Source organism: Coniophora puteana, assembly GCF_000271625.1.
Source record: "Coniophora puteana RWD-64-598 SS2 unplaced genomic scaffold CONPUscaffold_4, whole genome shotgun sequence".
Lineage (NCBI taxonomy): Eukaryota > Fungi > Basidiomycota > Agaricomycetes > Boletales > Coniophoraceae > Coniophora > Coniophora puteana.
Genome location: NW_006913056.1, coordinates 1,144,201 through 1,158,737, shown reverse-complemented (window position 1 = coordinate 1,158,737; position 14,537 = coordinate 1,144,201). Strand labels below are relative to the sequence as shown.

The 14,537-nt window shown below is 51.4% G+C and overlaps 4 protein-coding genes across 4 annotated transcripts; 3 read left to right on the top strand and 1 right to left on the bottom strand.

Annotated features, from left to right (window-relative positions):
- Positions 1-198: 198 nt before the first annotated feature.
- CONPUDRAFT_163990 (composite domain of metallo-dependent hydrolase) lies at positions 199-4,093 on the top strand (the record flags this gene model as incomplete). The annotated part of the gene is made up of 16 exons (XM_007768665.1): positions 199-734; positions 785-864; positions 924-1,046; positions 1,098-1,230; positions 1,279-1,301; positions 1,357-1,550; positions 1,605-1,652; positions 1,708-1,799; positions 1,852-1,966; positions 2,018-2,171; positions 2,223-2,234; positions 2,290-2,710; positions 2,767-3,196; positions 3,247-3,467; positions 3,521-3,644; positions 3,706-4,093. 16 exons carry the CDS (start codon positions 199-201, stop codon positions 3,904-3,906), a joined length of 2,907 nt encoding a protein of 968 aa, XP_007766855.1. The 3' UTR covers positions 3,907-4,093.
- Positions 4,094-5,337: 1,244 nt separating this feature from the next.
- Positions 5,338-8,735, top strand: CONPUDRAFT_151991 (carbohydrate esterase family 9 protein; the record flags this gene model as incomplete). The annotated part of the gene is made up of 17 exons (XM_007768664.1): positions 5,338-5,444; positions 5,515-5,594; positions 5,651-5,773; positions 5,830-5,962; positions 6,014-6,024; positions 6,084-6,095; positions 6,153-6,346; positions 6,408-6,455; positions 6,513-6,600; positions 6,658-6,776; positions 6,841-6,994; positions 7,059-7,070; positions 7,126-7,552; positions 7,601-8,030; positions 8,085-8,305; positions 8,410-8,482; positions 8,535-8,735. 17 exons carry the CDS (start codon positions 5,338-5,340, stop codon positions 8,733-8,735), a joined length of 2,433 nt encoding a protein of 810 aa, XP_007766854.1.
- A 60-nt stretch (positions 8,736-8,795) lies between these two features.
- CONPUDRAFT_53193 (histone deacetylase clr3) lies at positions 8,796-11,625 on the bottom strand (the record flags this gene model as incomplete). The annotated part of the gene is made up of 16 exons (XM_007768207.1): positions 8,796-8,884; positions 8,935-9,022; positions 9,079-9,185; positions 9,247-9,326; positions 9,376-9,440; positions 9,494-9,592; positions 9,644-9,710; positions 9,766-9,813; positions 9,868-9,979; positions 10,030-10,059; positions 10,115-10,432; positions 10,485-10,597; positions 10,645-10,783; positions 10,838-10,851; positions 10,899-11,187; positions 11,271-11,625. 16 exons carry the CDS (start codon positions 11,623-11,625, stop codon positions 8,796-8,798), a joined length of 2,013 nt encoding a protein of 670 aa, XP_007766397.1.
- A 402-nt stretch (positions 11,626-12,027) lies between these two features.
- On the top strand, positions 12,028-14,430 carry CONPUDRAFT_101412 (uncharacterized protein). The gene is made up of 4 exons (XM_007768663.1): positions 12,028-12,680; positions 12,738-13,021; positions 13,074-13,616; positions 13,656-14,430. The coding sequence occupies exons 1-4, from the start codon at positions 12,229-12,231 to the stop codon at positions 14,357-14,359; spliced, it is 1,983 nt and encodes a 660-aa protein (XP_007766853.1). The 5' UTR covers positions 12,028-12,228; the 3' UTR covers positions 14,360-14,430.
- The last annotated feature ends 107 nt before the right edge of the window (positions 14,431-14,537 follow it).

Here is a 14,537-nt window from a genome sequence, read left to right as displayed (position 1 = left end):
ATTGGCAGTTATGTCGCCATTGCTCGACATCCTTATACTTACTGAACTTATCTATTGGCATTGCAGACACACCCATTGGGTGCACTGGCGGGCTAGAAACATGCATGGTCAGATGCTGCATTTATAGACGAGATAGGTGCACCACATGGTCAGGGGACAAGATAAGTCGTGAACGATCACACGTCCGACGATGCCGACATGATCAACCAAGCCTGTCAACATAATACCCCGCACCCTGTCTTCATTTCAGAGTCCCCTCCTGCCCCTCCCCCAACCAGGATGGGCTACCTCCCAGAGCACTCCCGCTCCTCGGCCCGCCCAAAGCCACGCACCACCCTCTCCTCCCTCCTCGCTCTGTGCACCGTCGTCACCTCCCTCACCTTTCTCTCTGCACTCAAACTAACCTATTGGGATGCTCCTCCTGTCGCGCGCCCTCTGCACGCTGACGAGACCATCCTCAAGTGCCAGGCCCTCACCCTCAAGCCCGGCCCACCTGCCGACTTCCACCAGAGGACCGTGTCGGACCGCTTCGTATCCGGCACAAAGTCGGTCCTTATCAGGAACGCGTCCATCTGGACCGGCGAGGACTCTGGCAGAGAATCCATCCACGGCGATATCTTCATCCACAACGGCATCATTCAGAGCATAGGACGCGTCGATCTCGACTCTCACTTCCTCGACAGCTACGACGCCGTCTCTATCATCGATGCCGCTGGCAGCTGGGTAACACCAGGGTGCGTCTTTCACTTTACTTGCGAGACCATTCATTTACCGTCTTTTTCAGCATCATTGATTTGCACTCTCACCTTGGAGTCGATAGTGTTCCCGAACTGAGAGGTTCAAGCGACACCAACTCTCGCAAGGGTAAGCTATCAGAACGCGTGACATGCGCTCCCTGCTCACTTTCTCGCTGATTGGCCCAGGTATCGCTCAGCCGTGGCTTCGCAGCTTGGACGGGCTCAACACTCGCGACGACGCGTACCGTCTGTCCATTTCTGGAGGCGTAACCACTGCCGTAGTCCTTCCCGGTTCAGCAAACGACATAGGTATGGACTATATGTACTCATCTCCCGTGAACTATGCTCAAAATGCAAAAGGCGGCCAAGCTTTCCCCATCAAGTTGCGGCCCACTGCAGAGAGGACTCCTACTTCCATGCTTCTAGAGGCACCTTATTCCATCAATGATACTCGCGTAGACCCCACTGCACCTCCCCGTTGGAGACACATGAAGTATGTCCGAGTGCGCACCTAATATCCGCCCCCACTGACCTTGTGCAGGTATGCTTGCGGAGAGAACCCAAGTATGTCTATTGGTCTCATTCGTACCATACACGATCGTGACACTAACGTTCTTAGTGCGCGTCTATGGAAACACGCGAATGGACAACATCTGGGCTTTCAGAGAAGCCCACAACACCGCGCGTCAGCTCAAGGAGAAGCAAGATGCCTACTGCTCCAAAGCGCTTGCGGGACAATGGCAGGGCCTTGGAGAGTTTCCGGACGACCTACAATGGGAGGCTTTGGTCGATGTCCTAAGAGGACGTGTCAAAGTAAGCACACACTACGACTCATAGATTGGAATGCCTGATTGTGAACTTCTAAAGGTCCACAACCACTGTTACGAAACGGTCGATCTTGATGACCTTGTTAGAGTCAGTTTCCAACCTCTCAGTTTCTATGTTTGTAAGCTGAGGATGCCGTGGTCAGCTGACAAACGAGTTCCAATTCCCCATCGCCGCTTTTCATCACGCGCACGAGGCTTATCTTGTTCCTAGCACCCTCAAGAAAGCCTACGGCAAGTGACCATAATCGTTGAAACCCATTCCCACTGACCTGCGTCACCCCAGGCAACACACCGGCAGCGGCTATTTTTGCCACTAACGCTAGGTACAAACGCGAAGCGTACCGAGGTTCCGAGTTTGCCGCGAGGATTCTTGCGGATAATGGCATTGACGTTGTGATGAAGGTAGATGCTGCTTGAATGTACACATGGCCAAGTGCTCATTGCTGTCACTAGAGCGACCACCCTGTCTTGAACTCGAGATATCTGCTCTATGAAGCGCAGCAAGCCCACTACTATGGCCTTCCCGCTAATCTCGCTCTGGCTTCTGTCATATCGACGCCTGCCAAGGTCATGGGAACAGATCACCGCATTGGCTTCGTCCGCGAAGGCAAGCATTCGTCATCGTTGAATGAGCATATCTAACGTCGCATTTTTACAGGTTACGACGCAGGTTTGTACCCATCCTCAACTGTCTAAGCCCTGCCGAGTTGTTGACTCCTTCCCAGACCTTGTCCTCTGGGATAGCCACCCTCTGAACCTCGGGGCCACCCCTCAGCAAGTGTGGATCGACGGCATCGCCCAGCTCGACGACCCCCACGTCTCTCTCAAAACTAGTCAACTCCAGCACGCGCCGCAAACGCCCAACTTTGACAAGCAAGCGGCGGAAGCAGTCAAGTTCGAAGGCTTGCAGCCACTTTCACCGGCGCGCACCACCGCGGAGACCGTTGTCTTCACCAATGTTGGGAGTGTATTCGTGAGAAACGGGGGGCGTATAGAAGAAATGATAGGGTTGACGGATGCTGAGCCTGGCGTTGTAGTAGTACGGAAGGGGTCTATTGTGTGTCAAGGTAGCCATATAACGTGTGCATCGAGCACGGCAGCTGTTGCTGCAGCAGAATGGCTTGACCTCAAGGGTGGCTCTATCTCGTACGTCCTCAACCTCAATGTTTTCGTACATTCCTCTAATGTGAACACTACGCTAGACCCGGCCTTACATCGTTCGGCTCCCCTCTTGGCCTGCAAGAAATCCAAGGCGAAGCCTCGACCTACGACGGCTGGGTCATGGATCCGCTCCTCGACAAGATCCCCACCATCCTCGCTGGCGCCGGACCTATCCACGCGGTCGACGGCCTCCAATACGGCACACGCGACGCGCTCATTGCCTACCGCGCCGGCGTCACCACCGGCGTCACCGCGCCCAAGTCGCGCGGTTTCCTCGTCGGGTACAGCACCGCGTTCGCCACCGGCGCCGCGCACAAGCTCGAGGAGGGCGCCGTGCTGCAGTACACGACGGCGCTGCATCTGTCTATTGGCCACTACTCGTCTGGGCCGAGTGTGAGCACGCAGATTGCTGCGCTGAGACTGTTCCTGTTCGGGGCTGCCGAGTCGCGGGCGTTTGCTGATATTATCAAGGTGAACGCGCATCCTTTCATGACCTTCCGCGCTTTATTGAAAGTTTTTAGGGCAAAGTGCCGCTTGTGATAGAGGCTGAGAACGCCGACATCATCGCTACCCTGATCCAGCTCAAACAAGAGGCCGAAGGACGGACTCTCATCCCGATTCGCCTGACTATCGTGGGTGCCTCAGAGGCGCACATGCTCGCAAAGGAGCTCGCGGATGAAGACATTGGCGTCATCGTCAGGCCATCGCGGCCTTTCCCTCAGACTTGGGAGTCCAAACGAATGTGAGGTGCTCAGGGCATGTCAGCGACGCTCTAGCCTAATGTTTCTTTGTCAGTCTGCCTGGTCCCCCACTAACTCAGGAGAGCAACATCGTCACTCTTCTCAACGCCGGCGTCAAGGTTGGCATCGGCATTGAAGAGCAGTGGAGCGCGCGCAACACCCGCTTCGACATCTCATGGGTAGATTTCCCTCTCTTCCTTATCTCTTCCATTTCCGCTTACGTACATTTGTTCCTTCCAGGCTGCTTTAGAAAGCGATGGACAAATTACCAAGGCAGAGGCGCTCGAGCTTGCTTCGACCAATCTCGAGCAGCTTCTAGGCGTAGCCGAGGACACGACGGGCGGCGATATGGTCGTCACCCGCGGAGGAACGATTCTCGACTTTGAAGGAGAAATCGTTGGTGCTTTTTCCTCCCGCCGCGGCGTCGTCGATTTCTTTTAGGCATGTTCAGCGACAGGAAATGTCGGTTCGTTATCATCTGTCTTAAAGATACGACACCAACAGAAATCGTTTGTGTTATCATCTATCTTAAAGATAAGACACCATCTGAAATTGTTTGTGACGTGAGCCTCCGACAAAAAAGGAGGGCGCAAGACTGCAATTCGGAAGCCATTGATTTCGATTAGCCCTGTGACACGTCTTCTACATAAGGCTAGCCTTCCGTGCCGCCCGGAGAAATGGGCGGTCGAAAATGACCGAGACCATCTTGAATCATGCAGGTCTCGCCCTGTCCACTCTTCTCAACTTCTTGTGATGAAACTCGGCGTTCTGTTACCACTCCTGTGGGTTCAAGAGGATAAATCGAAAGGTTACCTGGATCGTCAGTACTGTAGGTCCAGGTAGGTCCGGACCTTGTAAATGAAACGAGGACCAGTGCAAAGGAGTCTTTCAAGGTTTGGTCGGCTGCGGAACGCCGGAACAAAGATCCGACGTAGCCCACTTAGCGGTGGCAATTCAGTAAGGTTTGAATGGAGGCAGCCACATAAACGGTGAGTGTATAGCCCGTAAACAACTTGAGATGGCGCTGTATGCATGTGCTGCTCAAGAAAACTCTATGTTCGCTGACAATGCTTGTCAGCTGATGATCTCTTCATCCTACTTCCAGGTTGCATGCCTCCCTTACGAGTATAACTTCACGCTTGAAAGACAACGATACTCCAAGCTGGCTTTCACATCGGTCCGACGCTCGCATCCACGAGCACTTTTATTTTCTGTGCGTACGCTTATTGGAGCACACGACTCCCAAACCTTGTCATCCATCAATTATGCTCGTTCTGGTTGGCCAGCGCACTATAGCCTCGTCGCATCTTGTAATGAACAACTTTAGGCAAATATGTACGGCAATCTGAACGTTGCTGGCAGTAGCCCCCACCAAAATGAAGACCATTGCCAGGTATTTAGTATCGGCTTCATACTGCCCTTTCTACACCCCTCGTGTCTCCTTCTTTCAACGCGCCCATCTTTCAGGAATTTTGCTAGGTTTTTCCAACTGTTTTTCCCCGCCAGAACACCGTCATGAAGGGACCTACGGACCTTTACCCGACGCGTTCCACACTTTCGGCTCGCCGAAGACGAGTTACCACTGTTCTGGTTCTCCTTTGCATTTGCGGTTCTATCACCGCGACTTTAACTTTATCAGTGTTCACCTGGACCGTTCCACGAGTCCATGCTGTTCCTCGACCTGCCGACGCCGAAGAAATCATTCAACGGTGCCGTGCTCTTCATTCCCTGCCTCAACCGCCCCAGAGCTTCCATAACCGGACACACTCCGATCGTTTTGTTGAGGGCACGAAGCCAGTTCTCTTGAGGAACGCTTCTCTATGGACAGGCAATACTGGGTCACACGACCAGGTAATATACGGTGACTTGCTCATGGACCAGGGGCTCATTCGACATGTTGGGCACGTTGGAGACGAGCTGATACAAGGGCTCAAGGACATCATTGTTTATGATGTGGCTGGGAAATGGGTGACACCGGGGTAAATTCGCCTTCTTCGAGTTCATGCGTAAAACATCTTTCAGGCTTTCTAAAGTCTCGTTTTGCCTTAGAATCATTGACATGCATTCGCATATCGGCGTCCTCAGTCTTCCTATTCTCGAGGGATCAGACGATACTAACTCCATGAACGGTCAGTTCTACTTGATAACTAATAGTAATATTGCTACGAGTCTAACGCCCCTGAAGGACTAATCCAGCCCTGGCTTCGTAGCCTTGACGGGTTAAACACGCACGACGACTCATATCGCCTTTCAATTGCAGGAGGGTTGACTACTTCCCTTGTTCTTCCAGGATCTTCGAATGCAATTGGTGCGCATCCATTTCCCCGAGTCATATTTATTGCCAGTGCCTTGACGCCTTTGTAGGCGGCCAAGCTTTCGTCATAAAGTTGCGGTCGACTCACGAGCGCACCCCATCGTCTATGGCTTTGGAACTGCCATTCGCGGAAAACGGCACAGTACTCGACGCTAACTCCCCTCCAAGATGGAGGTATATGAAGTGAGTTCCGACACCCCATCCAGTGCATATGGTTTGATTCTCATGATGAAGGCATGCATTCGGTAGATCTGCCGAATTTTCACGTTGAAACACTGCTCATTGATATTACAACTTCATGCAGGAGAGAATCCGAGTACGTTGCCGTAAATTCATCACGGATGCTGTCGTAACTCACAGGAAAGTTCCCCAGAAACTGCATACGGCAATACTCGCATGGATAATATATGGGCACTACGTGAAGCCTATGAAACTGCCAGGAAAGTTAAAGAGCAGCAGGATGACTTTTGTTCAAGAGTCCTAGATGATAGTTGGCGAGGTATCGGCCAATTCCCTGAAGATTTCCGCTGGGAGGCTCTGGTCGATGTTTTGCGTGGAAGAGTCAAGGTGCCTAGAAAGACAGTCATGATTGGTTCAAAATTGACCATCCCATTTGATATCCATACAGGTACATGCGCATTGCTACGAAGCACTCGACCTAGAGGCATTGGTCAGAGTACGTTTTGCGAAAGTCTCAGCTCTACAGGTTTAAAGATATTCACACCAAACGTAGCTTACAAACGAGTTCAAGTTCCCGCTAGCTGCGTTTCATCACGCTCATGAAGCATATCTTGTTCCCGATTTGCTCAAACAAACTTATGGTTAGTATCGAATTTTGCAGCCTGCTGGTTGACCTTCGCTAATCATGGTATGAATAGGTGGCGCTCCCGCGATCGCCTTGTTTGCTATCAATGCAAGGTACAAACGAGAGGCGTACAGAGGGTCACAATACGCTCCTCGAGTTCTAGTTGACAATGGTCTGGACGTAGTTATGAAGGTGACATATTGAATATTGGTGCTGGCGCCACAAATGAGACTGATATGTTGACACTGCAAATTAGAGCGATCATCCGGTTATGAACTCGCGGTACCTTGTTCACGAGGCACAGCAGGCTCATTTCTACGGTTTAGATGATGATTTAGCACTGGCCTCTGTTACATCAACTCCTGCCAAAGTTCTTGGTCTCGATCACAGAATCGGATATCTTCGGCCAGGTAAATTCATCGTGCCATCAACTCAAAACTCCGAGACATTAATTAGACGTATGTACTGTTGCAGGGTATGATGCTGGTATGATGCTTACGCCGAAAGCAACCTTGGGATATCGTCGCTGACCCTGCTACAGATCTTGTCCTGTGGGATGGCCACCCCCTCGCCCTTGGTGCTACTCCTCTGCAAGTCTGGATTGATGGCCTTCCCCAACTTAATTCCAACGACACGTACCTCCAAGGACCATCTAAGGCAGAAGCGCCCATAACACCCAATTTCGACAACGAAGTGATGCTAGCGGCTGTCAACGATGGGCTTCCACCATTAAATCCCAGAAAGCCGCACACAGATTCAGTAGTGTTTTCAAACATCAGCACTATACTCGTAAGGCGTCAGCAAACGATTGAAGAACTGTATTCTGCCACAATCGCCAGCGGCCCCGGATATCTTGTAGTCGACAAGAACGGGGCTATAGTCTGTCAGGGCTCGTGGATAATATGCTCTGACGATCTTGTGTCCACGACAGACACCGAGTGGATCGATTTGCAAGGCGGATCTATAGTGTAAGTAAGCAGGTTGAAACTTCGCAGTGATCTAATCGTGCGCGATAGACCTGGTCTCACGACATTCGGGTCAGCCCTTGGCCTCCAAGACATCCTAGACGAACCTACGACGAATGATGGTTCTGTTGCCGATGTGTTCGATGTGGTCCCTTCAATCCTCGGCAAAATTGGTGCAGCCAGAGCAGTTGATGGGCTTCAATTCGGCACGCGGGATGCTTTGCTTGCGTACCGTGCGGGAGTCACTGCCGCTGTTGTGGCCCCTCGTGGCGAAGGACTTCTCTCTGGTCATGCGGCTGCTTTTGCGACGGGGGCTTCTCATAGGCTCGAGACCGGTGCTGTCTTATATACATCGGCAGGGGTGCATGTTAGCGTTCGGCACTACGACTCTGGACCAAGTGTGAGCACGCAAGTCGGTGTGCTTCGCTCGCTGCTGCTCCAGACACACGCCGAATCAGAAACCTTCGTTGATGTCTTGAAGGTACGCCATTCATTTTGCCGGTGAGTTGGCACCGTTAAGTTCATCTTTTGGCAGGGGAAGACACCCCTGGTAGTGAAAGTGGACAATGCAGATATCATTGCCACACTCATTGAGCTCAAACGAGAGGTTGAAGAGGAGACGCGGGTTTCTCTCCAAGTGACCATAGTTGGTGCAGCGGAAGCACATATTCTAGCTGATGAACTTGCCGCCGCAAACATTGGGGTCATTGTCACCTCTCCACGTCCCTTCCCGCTTGACTGGGAGTCCAAAAGAACGTACGTACCCTGACCGCCTTGATGCCTGGGACAATATGCTGAACTCCCCCGAGCTTGTCGGGCCCTCCCTTGACAAGAAATAGCTTAGTAACACGATTGAATAGAGCTGGCGTGATGGTGGGCATTGGAGTCAAGCATCAGGCCTTCGCTGGAAACACGCGTTTCGACTTGGGTTGGGTGGGTGTTCCGCACATATGCATATCATGAGGAAATTGACGAGCACCTATAGTCCTGGCTGGAAGATCAAGAGTATATTTCCCATCTCGACGCTCTGGCCATGGCAACTGTGAACATCGAGCGCCTCTTGGGCGTTGAGAGTGACTCAGCTCAGGACGACGTACTCGCGGTGCGAGGCGGGTCCCTGCTCGACTTCTCTGGGAAAGTCGTTGGCATCTTCTCATCACGCCGTGGTGCAGTAGACCTCCTGTAACAAAAACCAAGTACGACAACAAACAAACAGAGACAGCGTATTAATGCTCAGTGCGAAAATCTATTTACCAGCGGCAGTAAAAGCCTTCTTCAAGTGTTCCTCAATTATAGGCAGCGACTTCTTCATGATGCGTATTGGTTTCAGCTCATCTTCGTTCTTGTAGTCAGGCACGAGTTGCTCATATTAACGAATGACGAACCAATTCTCATAACCCGACCGTGCCTCTTCAGCATCGTAGAGGTGGGCTCAAAAATGGGATGTTGTGGGTTTACAAAGACCAGGGATTTCTGGAGTACAAAGAGTTCGTGTGAGGGTGCATAGAAGTAAAAGGAGTGGATCGTACCTTTTGATACCAGTCTCGAAGCTCTGCGTTTTCTCGCGGCGTCAGCGGGATCTTGAGCATGCCCACTACTTGGATGACCGCATCAACATAACGCCGCATGTTCGCAGCTGTGGTGGCAGCGCCCTTAGCTTTGATCACCCAAAACAATGTAGCTGAGGTATAACGCACTTCTTTCCTCAAGGAGCTCCATGACAGCTTCGCACCCAGGACCATGTCCTATAATCGCGATACGTTGGGCTTGCGACAATCTGCGTGGCGGTTATTCAATCTCCTTTACCAGTGCCTGAGATTGCTCACTGAATGTAGTTATCCCAAACATATGTGATAAGATTTCGTGAAAATGCCTCAGGTTGCTTCCGTCTCTGCCAAGGGGCTTAGTTTCGCATATACATGGCACAAGTCCGAACCCACTCACAGCAGGAGCGGGAGCAAACGGCTTGGGATACATGTTGACATCAACAAGGGCATATTTCTCTTTCCGAACCCAATTGATGAGATCATTCGAGAAGTCAATCTACAGCTAGTGAGCGACACGCTGGAGACCAGACAAAAATGCAAACCGTACTAGATATGAGTTCTCTTCGCGCACATTACATTCTGGTCGGCCTTCCAATTCAACGCGCAGGTTTCCGCTATTAGTTGCATATATGTGAGATAAATTTCTGAACCTTGGAAGCCGAAACTAACTGCTCGTGTACGAAAAGGATGATCGTCTTGTTTTCGAGCATATCGGGTCTAATTTTCGTTAGTAAAGCAAAAAGCTTGAAATTCAATCTTGCGCGGTCTTACGTGCACATAACCTGGCTGCCATAGCGATTCTCGTACTCTGCTGTGAGAAGCGGGATTTGAAGCATATTGTGTTGTGTGTATAGGTGATGTTGGCGGTGGGCTTTGAGAATCTCTGCAGTCGTCTGTTAGCCCTGAAACTCGAGATAGTCGGGCATACTTTACCTGGTATGGAGAACGACAAGGGGTCTTCCTCTGTTGGGACAGAATTAACTTTTCACGTATCAGGCATTGCAGTGGAAGAACGTACCTTCTCGAGGTTCACACGCTTTGGGGTTGACATTTTTCCAGTACTTGCTTTGTTGGCCTGCAACCATCCAGACAGTCTCCGTTCCGTACTCGCTTGCAACCAAGGGCGGTAGTTCGGGTGGCGCTTCCCCCGTAAGAACACGAGCGACGGCTAGCGCTGATTTTGATATAGAATCCAGATTATAGCCTCCCTCCAATGCGACGACGACTTTTCCTCCCGCCAGTCCGGACAACATATGGGTCATATGCGCGTACCCTGCTGGAGTGACGTGACATTCGCCAAGGTCGTCCCCATCGGCAGCATCAAAGCCCGCCGAGACTGTTGATTGTGAATATATGGGCATTAGGGGAGTAGGAACTTTGCTTCTTACTGATGACCAGTTCTGGGGCAAACTCCACACAAATTGGCATGACAATTTGCTGGAATGCGTGGATGTAGTCCGCGTCCACCATTCCCTTTCGAGGCCAAGGGATGTTGACTGAGCTATAGATGAATTAATACTTGCGTTGAGAATGCATGTTTCCACGTACTATCCCAGACCATCCCCTTCGCCGCATGACTCCATGCTTCCGAAAGGTCCACAGGGATAGAACGTACCCTTCTCGTATCGATGTAATGATATATATAGGACAGAAGGGTCGTCGTTGAAGGCACGTTGAGTACCGTTGCCTAGATTGATTCAATAACACGTCTCCTTTCTTAAGCGTGCATCACACAACTGACCATGGTGTACGTCCCTGGCGCTCTATCAGGTTATGACTTGACAACATGATTATTGACCTACCAGTCAAGGATGAGAATCCTCCTGATGGGTGTTAACTGTTGCACGACGCGTGCAGCGACTGCAACATTGTTGAAAAAGCAGAAGCCCATATGCTCGTCAGGCTCGGCGTGATGCCCGGGTGGACGAACGATTGCGAATGATTTCTTGAGTTCGCCTCGTGCTACGGCGAGACTGGCTTCAATGACGCCACCACAGCTTAGAAGGGCTGCACGTGTCGTTTGTTCCATAACATACAAAGAGAGCGAATCATAGTAGGATTCACTGTCACTAATCTCTTGCCGTGTCATGTCTGTTTTGCGCGTGCAGACGCGTCAGCGAACTCCATGTGATGTGATTCTACGATTCAAGCGAAAGTGGATACGCGTCACTCACTCTCAAACGCGCGGACTTTGGCCCAAAGGCCTGCGCTGTGTACGAGGAGGACCTCATGTTCCTTGGCGGCGCGGATAGGAATGTACTTCATGGACTCGAAGAGGCCTGCCCTCTGGATAGCTGCGTAAACGCTCTGAATGCGTTCTGGTGCTTCGGGGTGTCCATAAGCTTCGGGGTTTCCATGAAACGATCGATGGAGCATCATCTCATGCGAGAAGACATATCCTACGGAAAACGAGGCATTCGGAGTTAATGGGACAGAGGTCGCGCGTCGGCCATCATTGGGCGGGCGTTTCTGGACGACTTTCGCATACGAAGGGGCGTTTGACTGGTCCTCGACTGTATCGATGTCCATCGGCGCAACATGAGATGGACCTGCGCGCGGCTCGCCGTCGTCCATGTTCACGTTCATCTCTCCTGGGTTGGGTACTTGCTAAGGCACTAAGTAGTAATAGCAATATTACCGCTAGAATCCAAACAGGATACAACCATATTCAAACTCCGGTCTATCCATGTGGTTTGGCGCTTGAGCTGGGACCTCCCAAGTACTGTACTCCTTCTAACTCTCGTAAGTTAGAATCAAGTTAGAACAGGTCGTTAATTAACGCCATATGAAACCAAAACAGGAACTGAAACTAGCTTACACATTGGTACGGTGTTCGGGAACTTCTACTCAACTCTCACCGGCTTTCTCTTTGCTTTCTCAAGGTCACCCTCCTAGCCCATGGGCGCTCGGGCACTCGGGCACGAGTTTGGGGGTGGCGGTGCTGACAAAGAACCAGCTGAGTGAAGAGTCGGCCAGGACTAGTCCATCACCTCACTAAGTTGTTCAAAGGCGGAACAGAAGGCTCCGACATATAAGCCATCCTCACGGTCTCAACGGGATGTTCAAAGCACTTCTACCTACTTTCTTCCAGCTGCAATCCCCTAGTTTTCTATCAGTTCAGCATTATCACCCATGGCAGCAGTTGCTGGTTGGCACCGCGGCGAACTTGCCATTCAGAAGAAGCTCGGCTTCGATGGCCCCTCTATCTATGGCTGGAAGATGATCAGAGCAGAGATGTCTGAACAACACCGCACCTTCCATACCACACGCCTCCCGTTTATTCCTGTCACATCCCTCGATGAACGAGGCCGTCCCTGGGGATCCATTCTTGCTGGTCCAGAGGGCAACCTTGGCTTCACAAGCAGCGCGTCCTTCACATCTCTGGATTTCCACGCAAGATTCTGGGACGGAGACCCATTCCTTGAAAACATGCGGTCTCATCAACATGACGGCAGGATGTTAATCGCAGGCATTGGCATTGAATTCTCGACGCGGCGGAGAAACAAGTTTGCTGGCTACGTTTACTCAGTCGAACGAGCAGGCGACGTTCATGAAGTTCGTTCTGTAGTCAATCAAGCCCTGGGGTATGTACTTTTCCCTTGGCATACGTAAATGACATTTTCCACTGACACTCACACAAGTAACTGCCCTAAGTACATCAACGTCAGGACGTTAGATCCTTATTTACAGGCTCGCCCTCGGGTCGTATACCACATGCCTGATGTTTCAGCTCGTCTCCCTGACCACCTTATCGACTTCGTTCATGCCTCCGATACTGTCTTCATTGGATCATCGTACGAGGCCAATGAGCAAGAACGCCAGAAATACCCTTCTCACGTCGGCATGAACCATCGGGGTGGTCGCCCCGGTTTCGTGCGAGCGGACCGGACTGATGGACGTACACTGGTGTTGCCCGATTATTCTGGTAGGCCCGCATTCCCATCTTTACTAAAGAGATTTCTAATGCCCTCTCCCAGGCAATCGTCTACTTTCATCGCTCGGTAACATTGAGGTCACATCGCTCGCCTCACTCACCTTCGTCGATTTTGCCAATGGTGCTATCCTATACCTCACAGGCAATGCGAAAAACTACGTTGGCCCTGACGCTCAGAAGATTATGCCACTCCAGAACGCACTCACGACCGTTGAGGTTACAGGTTACATTTACGTCGAGGATGCGTTGCCTGTTCGAGAACGGCCCGGCACAAAGGTGCAACGCAGCCCGTATAGCCCTCCCATTCGGCTTCTGTCTACAGAGAAAAAGAGTTCGATGTTCAGCACCGACGATGGAGCTCCGGAAGCCACACTTCGAAGCATTGAAATACACTCCCCAAATCTAGCCACTTTCACCTTCGATAGCAGCTTCCAGCTCGACATCGTTCCGGGTCAAACCGCCATCATGGACTTTAAGTCGCTGGTAGGCTCTTTGCCGTACCAACACATGGCAGAAGAGTCTCCCGAAGCAGTAAACGACGATCGTATACGCACGTGGACTATTTCTCGCGCTTCATCCTGGACGCGTCCACCATCTTCGGACGAGTATGGGGCCAACACCGGAGACGCCAATACCTTCGCTCTGACGATGCGACACAAACTTGGTGGCGCAATAACAGGCGCGTTATTCAACATCGCACACAAAATTGCAGAAATGAAGCCCGAGCTATTGTCTGACTCGCGCCCTCTCGGCCTGCGTGTCCCGCTGGTTGGCATTGCGGGCGAGTTCACGCTCGAGCCGTCGGAGGCGCACTTACCGGTGTATACCAAGCCAGGCACCCGCGAAGGCACCCGCAAGCTCCTATGGCTGGCTGGTGGAATTGGCATCACACCGTTCTTGGCCATGCTCAAGGCTATCGCCAACGGATCTGCAACATCAAAATACGACATTGTTCTTGCAGCTTCGACTCGGGAACCAGAGGTTATTCTTAAGCTCATCTCAGAGGCTATGGTTGACTCCACAAACAAGTCAAACGCAGCATCTGACTGTCCCAGATCAATGCTCTCCCTTCATATATTCTCCAGTTCGCCTCTGCCGTCGCTATCGCCTCCATCCTTTTCGTCCCACCAGCAGACCGCGTTCAAAGTTAGCATTGAACAGCACTCTGGACGTTTATCGGGTACGGAAGATGAAGCGATGCTAATTGATTCAGCTGAGCGCGAGGTGTATATGTGTGGACCGCCTGAGTTCGAAGATGGTACGTTGGGGGTCCTGAAGAGTGCTGGTGTGGAGTCAACTCGAGTACGCCGGGAAGGTTTCGCCTATTGATGGCATGATGAACTGTTGCATGAAAAGTCCATACCCTGTATCCTATCTAGATTGTTAACATAAGTAATAAGCACTGTACTTCATGATCACGAATCTGTGTGTGGTAAGCCTGCATTAATGATGCAGATCCCGGAGTCGTTCCTCGTCCAAACGTTCATGCTTGAGAGGGCGCCGTTTC

Coding starts and splice junctions, on each gene's coding strand:
- CONPUDRAFT_101412 (XM_007768663.1), top strand. CDS start 12,229: ATGGCAGCAGTTGCTGGTTGGCACCGCGGCGAACTTGCCATTCAGAAG. Junction 13,022..13,073: donor GGTGTTGCCCGATTATTCTG/GTAGGCCCGCAT, acceptor GCCCTCTCCCAG/GCAATCGTCTACTTTCATCG. Junction 13,617..13,655: donor TCGCGCTTCATCCTGGACGC/GTCCACCATCTT, acceptor CCAACACCGGAG/ACGCCAATACCTTCGCTCTG.